At 38.8% G+C, this 14,539-nt stretch overlaps 2 protein-coding genes across 2 annotated transcripts in view; one reads left to right on the top strand and one right to left on the bottom strand.

Moving 5' to 3' along the window:
• Positions 1-6,439, bottom strand: part of cftr (CF transmembrane conductance regulator) — an 88,261-nt gene extending 81,822 nt beyond the window's left edge. The window contains exons 1-2 of the mRNA XM_061720933.1: positions 6,173-6,439; positions 4,088-4,198 (exon numbers count right to left, since the gene is read on the bottom strand). Coding sequence (XP_061576917.1) covers positions 4,088-4,198; positions 6,173-6,225 — 164 coding nt within the window. The 5' untranslated portion in view covers positions 6,226-6,439. The remainder of the gene's footprint in view (positions 1-4,087; positions 4,199-6,172) is intronic.
• A 4,370-nt stretch (positions 6,440-10,809) lies between these two features.
• Positions 10,810-14,539, top strand: part of asz1 (ankyrin repeat, SAM and basic leucine zipper domain containing 1) — a 73,814-nt gene continuing 70,084 nt past the window's right edge. The window contains exon 1 of the mRNA XM_061722739.1: positions 10,810-10,822. Within this exon, the coding sequence (XP_061578723.1) occupies positions 10,810-10,822 (13 nt within the window). The remainder of the gene's footprint in view (positions 10,823-14,539) is intronic.

The raw sequence follows: 14,539 nt of genomic DNA, 5'->3' as shown, positions 1-14,539 counted from the left end.
GAGACGGTGGCATGACAAGTAGAAGCAGATGAGTTTCTTAAAGGACTTTTCTGGGGTAAAGTCAACATGTAGGTCCAATATCAGAGGGTAACAAGCACAAACCTTCATTTGGGATCAAAACAAAGCGAATTTAAGCATTTTTGAGTTAGACTGGTGATTATTGACCAATAAAGTAAAAGTAAATTGAAAAAAAGGTATTTTAAGTCTCTAACAAGTCTCCAAAATGTAATTCCACTTGAGTGATAGTATGAATTGGGTCCCTAGTGACAAAACTCGTCTTAAAACCAATTTTTATTCCTTGGCTTTCAACCCTGCATGAGACTCTGCTCCTGTTTTAGTGTTTTTTATGGTTTGTTCTTAGTTATTGTTTTATTGTTTTTAATTAGTTTTAAAAATAATCAATTATTTTAGTATTTATTTCTTGTAAATTGTCTACTGTTCCTGTGTTGTTTTATTTATTTGTGTACAGCACTTTGTTTCAGCTGTGGTTGTTTTTAAAGTGCTTTATAAATAAAGTTGAGTTGAGTTGAGACACTTTTCACTGGAATCTCTTTCTGATTGGTGCTACCTTACTAAGTTACCAACGTCGCCCAAACTAGTCTATTGACACAAAAGCCGACGAGTTCATGGTCTCCGTAGACCTAATCGGTACTTTTTATGACAAAATAGAAAACTTTCAGGGGCCTTGAACTCATTCACAACCGTTATTTGGGTTTAGGTTCCTGTTTTATTTTGAAAGGCTGAATCCTTGTGTTTTAGTTTTGTCTTGACTTCCCTTGTCCCCATCTGCCTTGATTGTTTGCACCTGTGTCTCGTTAAGTCTTGTGTATGTCTTGTCTTGTCTTTCCCTCGCTCCCGGCTGGTCCGTACTGTTTTTTTTTTACCGTTGTGTTTCTCGTCATGGTTAGTTCTGTTTTTGTCAAGTTTGGGCTCTTTTTTTGTTTCACATCCATTTTTTTGGTAATGAATACCATTTGTTTGGAACACCTGCCAAATAAAATAGTGGATGTGCCGGACTTTTCTTCAGTTAAATGAAGACAAAACGCAAATAATAGTGTTTGGAGCCAAGGAAAAAAGATTAAACGTCAGCACTGAGCTTCAAGCAGGGAAGATAAAAACCTAAAGCCGAGCCAGAAATCTGGGACTGGTTCTGGACCCAGACCTGAACTGTAACAGACACATTGAGACAGTAGTGAAGTCTGTTATCACCTAAAGGCAGAGGTGGGTATTAACGAGTTACATTTACTCCGTTAGATTTACTTGAGTAAGTTTTGGGAAATTTTGTACTTTTTAGGAGTAGTTTTGAATCACTATACTTTTTACTTTTACTTGAGTAGATTTGTGAAGAAGAAACTGTTCCTCTTACTCCGCTACATTAGGCTACATTGAACTCGTTACTTTTCTTTTAATCCTCCGCGTACGCGTCAATCTCATGACATCACTGGGTGATTCTTTGGGAAAAATGTTTGTTTTTGCATGTTTTGTCACATTTACACAGACTCAAACACACACAGAGTTTCTATGAGTTCATGGGCTTGTTCTAGTTCTGCCTGATTAAAAAAGAAAAGTACAAAGGCTTGAAATTTTGTCCTACTAGTGCTTAATTTATTTTATATTCTGTTATTATTTTATTTATTTTATTATTTATTAAAGTACTTGAATTTACTTTAAGATTATTTTAATTTAAGCTATTTTTTATTTTTTATTAATTTTAATTTATTTTGTTTTATTGATTTAATTTGCCTGAAGATGATTATTTTGTACTTTTGTCTGTTTGAATGGTTGTGTTAAAAAAATAAATCAGACGTTACTCAACAGTTACTAAGTACTTGAGTAGTTTTCTCACCAAGTACTTTTTTACTTTTACTCAAGTAATTATTTGGATGACTACTTTTTACTTCTACTTGAGTCATATTATTCTGAAGTAACAGTACTTGAGTACAATTTTTGGCTACTCTACCCACCTCTACCTAAAGGACATCTGGAGGACTAAAGGACTGATGTCTCAACAGCATTGGCAGCACGCTGGCTTAGTGGTTAGCACTGTTGCCTCACAGCAAGAAGGTTCCCGGTTCGACTCCCAGGCCCAGCAGGACCTTTCTGTGTGGAGTTTGCATGTTCTCCCCGTGCTTGCGTGGGTTTCCTCCGGGTTTCCTCCCACAACATGCATGCTAGGTAAATTGATCATTCTAAATTGCCCGTAGGTGTGAGTGTGAGTGTGTCTGGTTGTTTGTGGGGACTGCGGGTGGAAACTAGCATTTCTGCTAAACCCGGTGTATTTACACTGCTTAATGTAATGTACATTAATACACTACATTAAATAAACTTTGAAACAGGACTTGGAAGACCTGGTCCAGCTTTTATCTTCAGTAAACCGGACTACTGTAACGCTGGTCTCACGGCCTCCCTAGAACCTCCATCAACCAGCTGCAGTTAGTCCAGAACCTGCTGCCGAGTCCAGAGACCAGGAGACCCGAGTCCTCACTAGGACCAGGAAACCGAGTCCTGACTGAGACCAGGAGACCAGAGGACCCAAGTCCTCACTGAGACCAAGAAACCCGAGACCCGAGTCCTCACTGAGACCAGGAGACCAGAGTCCTCACTACAACCAGGAGACTGGACCATATAAGTCCAGTACTTAAATCTCTGAATGATCTCAGACCAAAACACATGTCTGATCTCCTGGTCCACGATGAACCAACCAGAACCCTCAGGTCGTCAGGGTCACGCCTACTTTCTGTTCCCAGACTTATCACCAAACACAGTTTTATGCTCCTCAGCTGTGGAACAAACTCCCAGAATGCATCAGGCCTTGCATAAAGGGCGTAAACCCATGAAAGACCCTGATGACCTCTGATTCCCAGTAAGTTCTGCTAGTCCTCGTTTCAGGTGTCGTCTCAGTTGAAATCACGATGTTTGGTCTTGATCAGAATTAATCAGTGGTGCCGGAAGTGGGGGGGCCACGGCGTAGGGTACGCGGCGTAGGCTCTGCATTGGTGTAACGCAGAACCTTAACGCAGAACCATAAATCAGCCTTAAGTTGTGAATCACTCCTCAAATGCCCCTATATTGCAACACTTACGGTAAAAAGACATTTAAATCATTCCCGTCTATTAGGTCAAACAAATAGGCCCTGAACTGAACAGAAACAGCCTAGTGCTGGCTCCGACTGCGTGGAAGATTGTTGTTGTGACTTAAGCCTGAATTATGGTTCTGCGTCACACCAACACAGAGCACACGGCGTCACCGTGATGCCGTCGTGAACCCTTCGGACTTCTCCGTCACTCCATTTCGCCGCAGTGCAGTACCCCCCGTGACCACTAATTCGCAATCTTTTCCTGAATGGTTTATCCAACTTTTTCCGGTCACATTGAATCAAAGAGATAAGGACAACTATTGTGCAAAAAAACAAAACAAAAAAAAAATCACATACACGAAGAAAAGAGCGCTGAAAGTTCACAAATGCTTCAAACCAGAAACAGGAAATGCGTTGCTACCAAGCGAACCAATCACAGCCCTCTCGTCTGCGTCACCTCGACGCGTAGTTACAATTTTCGGGAGGTGCACGTCAGTGACGGGCGTCAGTAACGGCGTGTGGTACGCGTAGGAACGGCGTCGTTTTGACGCAGAACCATAACTCAAGCTTTAGAGACGGGTAAAGCTACACCGTCACACAAACACGCACACACGCACACGCACGCACACACTTATACACTTTTTGGACCCCGAACTTCTGAAATGAATCCGGCGCCCCTGGAATGAATATAAACTGTGTAAAAATACCATTTTAGATTTGCATAAGGTGGTGTCCTGGAGGGTCCGGTAATTATACGGTCTTTGGTGTTTTATCAGGAAGAACTGGAGGAAGTGAGTGTTTTACTGATGATTCATTTCAAATATCAACAGACATGATGTCATCCAGAAATCCCCAAACACTGCCTTTAATAAGGAAACGTTGGATAACTTGTATTCAAGTAAATATAAGTATCACTGCACCCTTTTCCTTATTATTTGCATCTTAATATATTTCAAAGAACATATTTATTAATATATTTTAAATCCAGTGATTGAATGTGGATGTACGAACCTTTCAAGTCTCTCCGAGAGGGTGTCCGCCAGGTCGAAGGACGGCACCTTGTACACGTCCGTTAGGTTTAACTTCTTTGTGAAGCCCTTCCTCAGTAAAGGTGTTATCCACCTGCACGAAAACCACACATAAGAGAGACTGTCGTTTATCAGCTGTTAGAAAAAGGTTAATAGATATTGCTCAACACACACACACACACACACACACACACACACACACACACACACACACACACACACACACACACACACAAGAAGACGTTACAAAACAAAATCTGTCTGTATAAATATGTGTTCAAAGAGCTCGGGAATCCTAGGAATGTCTGATCCAGGTCTTCACTCCTAGCCCAAGGACGATAGATCCATGCAATAAAAATAAAATAAAATAAAATGACATCCAATACATGTTTACAATAAAGGGGGACATATTGCCAACTTATTTGAGGGGTGGAAACAATTTCCTGAGGTCTCGATGGCATGTCTGTGTCATGTTTAGGCCAAAATACCACAGAGACGCTGTACAACAGCTCTGTCATCATCGTGACTTTGCAGCGCCGTTCTCAGCAGCAGGATTTAGGGGGCGGAGTCAGAAACTTGACTCAACTCCATCCACAAATTTCTGCAGAGAGTCCTACTTTTTGAATCTGTGGGCGACCATCCTTAATCCAGCTAATGCATGCAAAACGCTCCGTTCGAGTGCGAGTCGGAAGTCGATATTCGCCCAAGGTCATTCAAGAGATAACCTCGGGAAGGTCATCTTATTGGCTTGTCTTTGAACAGAAGAAGAATGTACCGAGCACCTATTTGACCTACCACAACACCGTGACTGGAGAGAAACTTTTCATTTCAGCCGCTTCGACATGCTGCTGTGATCTGGGTCTGTGACGTCACAGACTCTCCAGAGTCTAAACAACACATTTGTAGACTCCGGAGTCCCCAAATGGACTCATGACGTTGTGTAATATCAATATTTTTGGGTTGATAGTTGGTTCTGACACCTTTTAACATATTCTCTCAAGCACAAAAAAGACTTTTAAACTCAAATGCTCCCTTTAAATTTTACTTTTTGGTATTATAGGAACAAAAATAACTTTAATAATAAGTGATTATAGTTTTAGTACAATCTTGATGTTTCACTGTCAATCTTAACCTTTTCCCCTAATTATTTACAGAAACAACTCTCTCAACTCATCTCAAGGCACTTTAGACAGAAGGCTCTTATCAAATATTAAGAAGTTAAATACGTTTAACAGAACGTGAAGTACCTTTATTTGCACGGAGGACCGGACTACCCAACCTTTACCTGTCCTGAACATCCACCGCGGTTGAATTGGTTTGATATTGGATATTGGATATTATGAATTCAACACCCATAAAACTTGTGATACATACCACTGATTTTGGTCATATTGCTTGTCATGTGTTCATGGTCATCTAGGCTATATATCACAAGAGAGTAATTATTATAAAATCATATTATGGGCTGATTTAATGAGGTTTAATGAAAACAATCAGTGTTATGTATCACAAGTTTTATGGGTGTTGAATTCATTAAACCTCATTAAATCAGCCCATAATATGATTTTATAATAATTACTCTCTTGTGATATATAGTCTAGATGACCATGAACACATCACAAGTGGTTTGACCAAAATCAGTGGTATGTATCACAAGTTTTATGGGTGTTGAATTCATAATATCCAATATCCTATATAAAACCAATTCAACCGCGGTTGAACATCCTTCATCATAACCGCAGTTTTAAAGAAAAGTGCGACAAAACAAACACTTCTGCAGAAATAGCTCCATAATCTAATTTCTTTGTAGCCCAATCTACACTTTTTTCTCAATAACAATGTATTTTATTAGGCTAAGTAAAGAAACAAAGGAGTTTATAACTGGGAAAACCTGCTGTTTTTACTTCCCAAACCGCCTCATGTCCATTATTCCCACTATTACACGCGTCCTCATGAGGACTCGGGATGACAATAAAGGAGCTGCTTGTGCACCTTGCCACCCGAACACACTCACACACACACATCTGAAAAGATACACAAAAAAAAGTGTAAAAGAGTGGCATCATACCAAAATACGAATCTGGAGAAGAAGTTTGCATCTTCCACCGGGGACTTCTGCATCCTCGCAGCGTGTCTGCACCTGAGTGAGGCTCCGCTGCATGCGCGCCGCGCATCGGCTGTTTCTCCCACAGACACCGAGGGGGGTGCTGGTGGGTGGGGGTGCTCTGTGGGGGTGCTCTGTCTGCCCCTGCCCGGGTACTAATTGTTTAGTGGGGTTTTATTTCTGCCCCCTCGGAGCTGGAAGAAGTGGCACCTCGGGCACCGGCGCGCGTCTCCTGGTTCCTCCTGCCCGCCGCGCACAGGACGGTCCATCCTTTAAGCAGGATTTATGGTTCCGCGTTAAATCGACGCAGGGCCTACGCCGTATGCGCGCGTCGCCGCGTACCCTACGGCGTAGGCTCTGCGTTGGTGTAACGCGGAACCATAAATCAGCCTTTATGGGCTGAGTCGCCACAAACCTGCGCAGACACGTCATTTCCATGAGCTGCAGATCCGCATATTGTGGCAACAAGTGGAGGTAAAAAGCCAGCTGAGGTGGATGAAGGCAGCAATGAATGCGCACTATTCCAGCGGAATCACAAACAAGCAGTTTATTCACTGCAAAAACTCAAAATCTTAACAAGAATATTTGTCTTATTTCTAGTAAAAATGTCTAAATTTTAGTCAAAAAATCTCATTACACTTAAAACAAGACTCATCACTGGAAAAAACAACAATTTTCACCTGTTTCAAGTAGATTTTCACTTAAAATAAGTAGAAAAATCTGCCAGTGGATCAAGATTTGTTTGCTTGTAATGAGAAGATAAATCTTGTCCCACTGGCAGATTTTAGGACAAGATTTATCTTCTCATTACAAGCAAAACAATGTTGTTCCACTGGCAGATTTTTCTACTTATTTCAAGTGAAAATTTACTTGAAACAGGTGAAAATGGTCAAATAACAAGTTATTTTTCTGGTGATGACTCTTGTTTTAAGTGTAATGAGATTTTTTTACTGAAAATTAGACATTTTAACTAGAAATAAGACAAATATTCCTGGTAAGATTTTGAGTTTTTGCAGTGTTGCTTTAATCCTCTGCAGATTCAACCTAATGTATCTCCTAAAGGCAAGGCAAGGCAAGTTTATTTGTATAGCACAATTCAACACAAGGTAATTCAAAGTGTTTACATCAACATTAACCAGCAAGACATCAGCAAGACACAATTAAACAGTAAATAACAAATAAAATGATAATGTTTTAGGGGAGTCTATGACTGGCATTCTACCTTTAGGACCTTTATCTATTGCTTGATATAGAACTATACAATTGTCATTACCTGGAAAAACAATATTATTTTCTTGCATTCGCTATAATTTTAACACAAAAACTGAACTGAAAATAGAGGTTCCCTGAAACCTAAAAAAAAAAAAAAAAAATCATAATTAAGACCAATGCAAACATCTGTAGTTTTATTTTGCGTGCACTACCAAGAGGTCAGCTGAAAGGTTTTGTCATTAACAGTTATTAAAACATGGTCAATAATCAGCCAACTGATATTAACTGTGTATATCTGAGACAGTAAAACAAATATCCCAGCCAGTATACCCACGTGGGTCCTATTTGTCAAATATTGGTCAAAATACATGTCAAAAATTGTCAAATTGATTTAATTCACTGTACGAATTGCTACAGATTACATTTGTAATACTGTATTTGACCCGGTCTTTGTACGTTTTGACCATATAGAAATGTAATTCTCGTCAGTTGTGTGAAATAAAACCTGGAAACAGGCATTGTGGCATAGAATTGTCAAATTGGTTTAATTCACCGTACTAATTGTTATAGATTACTTTTGTAATACTGTATTTGACCCAGTCTTTGTACGTTTTGACCGTATAGAAATGTAATTCTTGCCATTTTAAGAATGAGATGTTTACCTGCCCTTACTTTTTAACAAGTCTACACAATTCTTTTTATTATTTTACCTCTTTTCTTATAATTTTATTACATTTTATTTGTTATTTACTGTTTAATTGTGTCTTGCCGCTTTTAATGTTGATGTAAAGAACTTTGAATTACCTTGTTTTGAATTGTGCTCTACAAATAAACTTTCCTTGCCTTTGGATCAAAAATGGACGACATAGAGCAGACTTGGCGTTGAAATGGCCAAATGAGAACCCAAATGGGAAGCCTATTAGGGCCAAAGATGTGAGGCCCAAGAGGGATCCAAGTGGACTAAATGGAGACAGTTAAATAAACTGGCAAATTGTGTGGATGCCATATAGTTTTGGTAACATATCTCCCAAATGAGAAGGTCAAACAGTCCCAGGTAGATCCCTGAAAACACAAGCCCTTTGCACTTTCAGCTCACATGGAGCTTCTAAAGTCCAGGTCTTAGTTTGAGTCTGTACGGTACGGTTTGGACCAGTAAGCCAGGATCTAACTCGCATTTCCACTGACAGCCGCGGGATGCCTCTGCTACGCAGCGGCGTGACGCTACGCGCATCAGGGTTGTGTCAGGCTCAGCTGTGCTGCTTGGTGGAAGTAGACAATAAACCACCACCAAACTCCATCAGTTATACGTCATCTGACACCTCAAATACACATAAATAACGACAGAAAAAGACAGTCCGGTCATCTCAGGAGCTGCTGCAGCAACTGAACCCCCTCCCAATGCTTAGCTGTTGCTTTTGTGAGATAATTATTATTATTGTTGTCATTTCGCTGGGCTCAGCTGGCTCTCAGTGAATCACAAAATAGCAGAAACAGTTCCGGGACATCCAAGTGAACTTGAAACTTTTTTTTATTTTTATCAGTTTCTGGCTACACACAGTTTCAGGAGAGGGAGGATCAAAACCTGGAGACATTCCTAAAGGGAACAGAGATAAAAGGCCGGGTAGCCTTCGGCTTCTTTGTACTGTACATGAGCTCACAAACAAATCTGCCATCGCAGCAGTTTTTGCTGGAAGAGCGGCTGCCGGGCCGCTGCCTGTTATGATCATTACAGAGTATATTTAGCTCACGTTGGTCTGGATGTGAAGGCCACGACTCAGGGATGACTCTCCCCTTCAGCTGGTGTGAACCTGGCAGGTTTGTGCAGTTTGTGTCCTCGGTGGAGGAAGATGAACATGTTTGGAAGTAAAATCACTGATATTTGATGGATAACATCGCAGACATCGCAGGTCCTTCCTCCCCGCTGCCATCAGACTGTATAACCAGGCCTGCTCTCAGTAGCCAGTGGACAATAATATGACAATAAGATGTGCAATATCTGCCAATCTGCCAGTCTACCTCACAACACTCCACCTGCTTTTTCTGCACCGTTTCTTCTTTCAACCAACTGTATATACTGTTCACATTCTGTGATTATACATATTTTATGTATATTTTTTGTATTTTTTATATATTTTTTATTTCTGACTTTTCAGTCTTTTTACCCCTCCCCTGCATGTGTGTGCTAAGTGTACTGCTGACAACAAAAATAAGTTTCCCCACTGAGGGAGAAAATAAAGGATATCTTATCTTATCTTATCTTATAAGCTTCACTTTCACTCAAAGTCACAAAAACATGCAAAACATGAGATGAAACAGACAAAAAAAGCCTGATTGAATTAAAATGACCAATTTTTTCGAGACAGTACCTTTGAAAGAAACATCTGAAATAAATGTTTTAATACTAAATAAGTATTTAAAGTCTGGTGGTTACAGAGGTGGGCTTGGTTCTGGAGGACCCGGGTTCAAGCCTGAAGATGGCAACCAAAAATATACCATTATAAGGTCCTTGCTACCCCTGAGCAAAAGCCTTAACCCTAATTGCTTCAGAATAAAGGCAGCCCACTTCTACTAGTCTAAATAGTGATGGGTTGAAAAGCAGAGGACAAATTTCTGTGTGTTTCCATGTATGCTTACGAATAAAGTGATTATTATTATTATTATTATACAAGTTCTCCTTTTACGCTACCACATGCTTGTGGGAGTTGTGAGAGTCTTGAAGTCTTTTCTTGCTTTTATGAAGTTTGATTCCTGCAGGAAATCATCCCAGCGTGATAAAAAGGGTGACTTTTTACCTTCTGACAGAGCCGAGGTGAATCATGGGAAGATAAACCATTAACTTCTCCCTAGTTTTGCTCAGGGATTTCACTGCTGTGGGACATGAAGGTTATTGCCAAGAGGGAAGAGTGACCTCTCCTGGACAAAAACCGTGCCTGGCAGCTGAATCAGGTCTGCAATCTGTAGTTTATCTGTTGTTTGTGAAGATGTTACATCATTTCAGGGTGTCAGATTCCAGTCTAAAGCAGCATGGGCACAAATTAAAAGACATTTCCTAGTTTTAGCTACGATTAAGGCAACAATCAGAATACGGTCTGGTACTCCATGTTTTTCCGTTAGGCTTGTCTTCGTCTGCCAGTGTGTCGGAAATCAATCTGCATGCCGTTGCCACGGATGCCCAGATTCCTGAAATACATCTGGAGGAGAGAGGAATGAGGAGAGAGGACACATTCCAGGAGTTTTATGAGGAAGACAGGCAGGTGTATCCTCTCAGGAAGTCTTTTCAGAAACTGTGACGTCAAAAAAAATATAAAAGGCATGTGTTTTCATGTTGTGGATTATAGTAAAGTAAATAGTGTCGATAAACTTCCAGGAATGTTGTTAATGTTGTCACGATGCAGCTGTGGGGTAATCAAAAAAGCAGAGGCGTGATGTGGTGACTGATCTGAAGGAAGGATCATTCATGGTCACACATGTCCAGTTCTCTCTTTAACGCTGTCTCTTATGCTCTTTCTGCATTTCAGTGGGATGGATTAGGACTTGACGACACAAAACAAGGCAGGCCAAGGCAAGGCAAGTTTATTTGTATAGCACAATTCAACACAAGGTAATTCAAAGTGCTTTACATCAACATTAAAAGCGGCAAGACACAATTAAACAGTAAATAACAAATACAATGAAATAAAATAAGAAAAGAGGTAAAATAATAAAAAGTACAAGTTGTTAAAAAGTAAGGGCAGTAGAGTACAGCAGGTACATCTCATTCTTACAATGGCAAAAATTACGTTTCTATACGGTCAAAACGTTCAAAGACCAGGTCAAATACAGTATTACAAAAGTAATCTGTAACAACTCTTGAATTAAACCAATTTGACAATTCTATGCCACAATGCCTGTTTCCAGGTCTTATTTCACACAATTGACAAGAAATACGTTTCTATACGGTCAAAACGTAGGATGAGAATCAAAGATGTACAAATAATAATGACCCCTTATGTATAGACTGTAGGTATGTCTTCAGAGAAGAACTGAACAGAATTCTATTGAATGTAATGTGTGTGTGCGCATGTTAATTGATTTGTTTTGTTGATCAACGGAAAGAGGGGGATTGGTTCTCAGGCAAAACAGAAATGGAAATTCAAAATAAATAAATACATAAAAATGAAGACCTGATTTGTCATTTTAAGTCAGATTTAAGAGAAATGTAAAATAACTAGCTGTCAACTTATTAACTTATTAACTACAATTATGTGCTCAGAATCTGACAGTTCTACCTTTGCTGACACTTTTTTTTATATACCAGTATTTCTTATTATTTATTTTTCTTCTTCTTATTATTATTATTGTATATACCAGTTTACTGTTTATAGTGTGTCATACTCTGATATTATTACTGTGTTATTACTATTTCTATTGATGCCTCTTGTTTTGCACTATCCCCTTTGCTGCTGTAAACTGCAAATTTCCCCTCTGTGGGACTATTAAAGGATTATCTCATCTTATCTTATCTTAAATGCTGTGGAAATTCCTATGTTTGTACTCCTATAATAGAGCCTAAATGAAAACATAAAAGGGAATTAGAGCACATTTATTTATTTTAAATATTTTCAGTTTATATACACATTGATTGTCTTCAAATTAAACATTTACATTTTCTTTTAATTTGTCATTTCCACTCATGTGGCTCTCTGGCGCCGCCCTGGTGGCGCTGATGGACATCGGTCTTTCCCCTGTGAGAGACACTAAAAACGCAGTAACAAATCTTACAGTAGCCTAACTGTAACCTCCTGCTCCTCTTTAGGAAAGTAACTCCGCTTTTTCATTTTTAGAGATATTTACAGGAAGTCTTCGCTTTTTTGGCAGAAATATCTTCTCTTTCGTTACATCCATCCATCTCTCTGATTTGTTGTTCTGAGTTTTTACCGTTGACAGGCCGTCATTGTAAATAAGAATGTGTTCTTAATGACCTGCCTGGTTAAATAAAGGCCAATGACTGAATGAATATCAAATAAAGCGATAGAATTGTTTTTTATCTTCTCTTTTTTCTTCTCTTTATCGTATAATGTTCCCCCCTGTAAAACTACCATCCCTTATGTCATTTCATCAGTGAATGTGGTTTTACTGCTATTTCAACATTTAGAGTCATCAGCAGAAAAATAACACCAGAAAAATAACCTATTTGACAATTTTCACCTGTTTCAAGTAAATTTTCACTTGAAATAAGTAGAAAAATCTGCCAGTGGGACAAGATTTATCTTCTCATTACAAGCAAAAAAATCTTGTTCCACTGGCAGATTTTTCTACTTATTTTAAGTGAAAATGTACTTGAAACAGGTGAGGTTTTTTAATAAAATGAGACATTTTAACTAGAAATAAGACAAATATTCTTGTTAAGATTTTGAGGTTTTTTTCCTATGAAGGACAGAGGCATATTGATAAGTTCAGAAAACTGTTTTCTATTGTTGTGTTTTGATGTATTTGATGTAAGCCCAGTGGATATTTAAAGTTTACAGAAGGCTGAATTTAATTACTGCTATGTGATTCCTGCAGTATTTCTGCAGGTGTTTTGGTCAGTTCTATTATTTGTAATATATTATATTATTTGTAATCAGCACAAATTATCTGTCCCCATATGATAAAATCCACCATCCCAACTGATTTTTTTTACAACTCGAGTACTGGTCATGGGTATTGTATTTTGAAGGATCAAATACTCAACATCCCATATTATCAATTTCACACCGTGCAAGAAATGATGGACTTCATTTCTTTCTTTCTTTCTTTCTTTCTTTCTTTCTTTCTTTCTTTCTTTCTTTCTTTCTTTCTTTCTTTCTTTCTTTCTTCCTTTCTTCCTTTCTTCCTTCCTTCCTTCCTTCCTTCCTTCCTTCCTTCCTTAAATCAGCTTTACACAAAAACGTCATCAACGGGAATTTATCATTTTTACCGCAAGATGACAAATTCTCACCGTTTTTGACAGTATATCGTGAACGGTAAAATATTGCCCATTCCTAGACTGAACTGTGAGTGTTTGTTTTTGAAGGATTTGAATATGTTGTTGTGTTCATGCATTTTCAGTGTAAGAAAGTTAGTTTAACTCGCATTCGCCCACTTAAGCAGTTTTTATGAATGGATATGAGTCACAAAAGGGAAATAAGACTGATAGTGTCTGGAGACATCTCCTGTCTGAGCTGCAGAGGTGGACAGAGTACTCGACCCCAGTACTTGAGTAAGAGTACAAATACTACTGGTCAAAATTTACTCCGTTACAAGTAAAAGTAGCTCAGTCAAAATATTACTCGAGTAAGAGTAGAAAAGTACTTGCTTTTAAAGGTACTTAAGTATCCAAAAGTAAATGGTTTTAAATTTACTTTAAGTAAAAGTAAGAGTAAGAGTAAATTTCTTATTTTCCACATCAGTAAATTACTATATTTTTTCTAAATTAATTGTTGCGGCTCTGTCTTGACAAACGCAGGCTACTTTGGCGGTATCGTTTTGAGGAGGCTTGAAGTATTTCCGCTTTACGTACATCCCAGTGGAGAGCGTGCACTGTGATAGGTCTCCTCCTTTGACAAAAACAGCTTGTGTCCAATAGGATTTTAGGGAAGAAGAAAAAAGAGCAGACCTGAAAGTAACGAGTACTTTTATAGCCTTCCTAGAAATTTACTCGAGTAAAAGTAAAAATATTTGTCTTGGAAATGTATTCAAGTAAGAGTAATAAGTACCAAAGAAATCTAATACTCAAGTAAAGTACAAATCCTCTGGATATGTACTTAAGTACAGTACTCAAGTAAATTTACTCCGTTACTGTCCACCACTGCTGAGCTGTATACATTACTCATCAATATTCACTTAGATATAAAATACAACATTGGCTATTAAAAAGAAAAGAAAAATAAACAAGCTCGAATTATGTTTAAAAAAAAAAAAAAAAAAAAGAAATGGACGTGCCAAAACTTTGAAAATCCGCTGTGCGCATGCGCAGAATCACAAAGTAGCATTTCTCGGCAGGTAGCAAAGATTGGCAGAACACCGGTGGCGCATCACGCGTGTCGAGGTGGAGACCTGGTTTAGACCTGCTTTAGACTTGGTTTAGACTTGGTTTAGACCTGCTGGAGAGCCAAGCTC

Source organism: Cololabis saira, chromosome 5 (genome assembly GCF_033807715.1).
Source record: "Cololabis saira isolate AMF1-May2022 chromosome 5, fColSai1.1, whole genome shotgun sequence".
NCBI lineage: Eukaryota > Metazoa > Chordata > Actinopteri > Beloniformes > Belonidae > Cololabis > Cololabis saira.
This window is presented reverse-complemented; position numbering and strand designations above follow the sequence as displayed.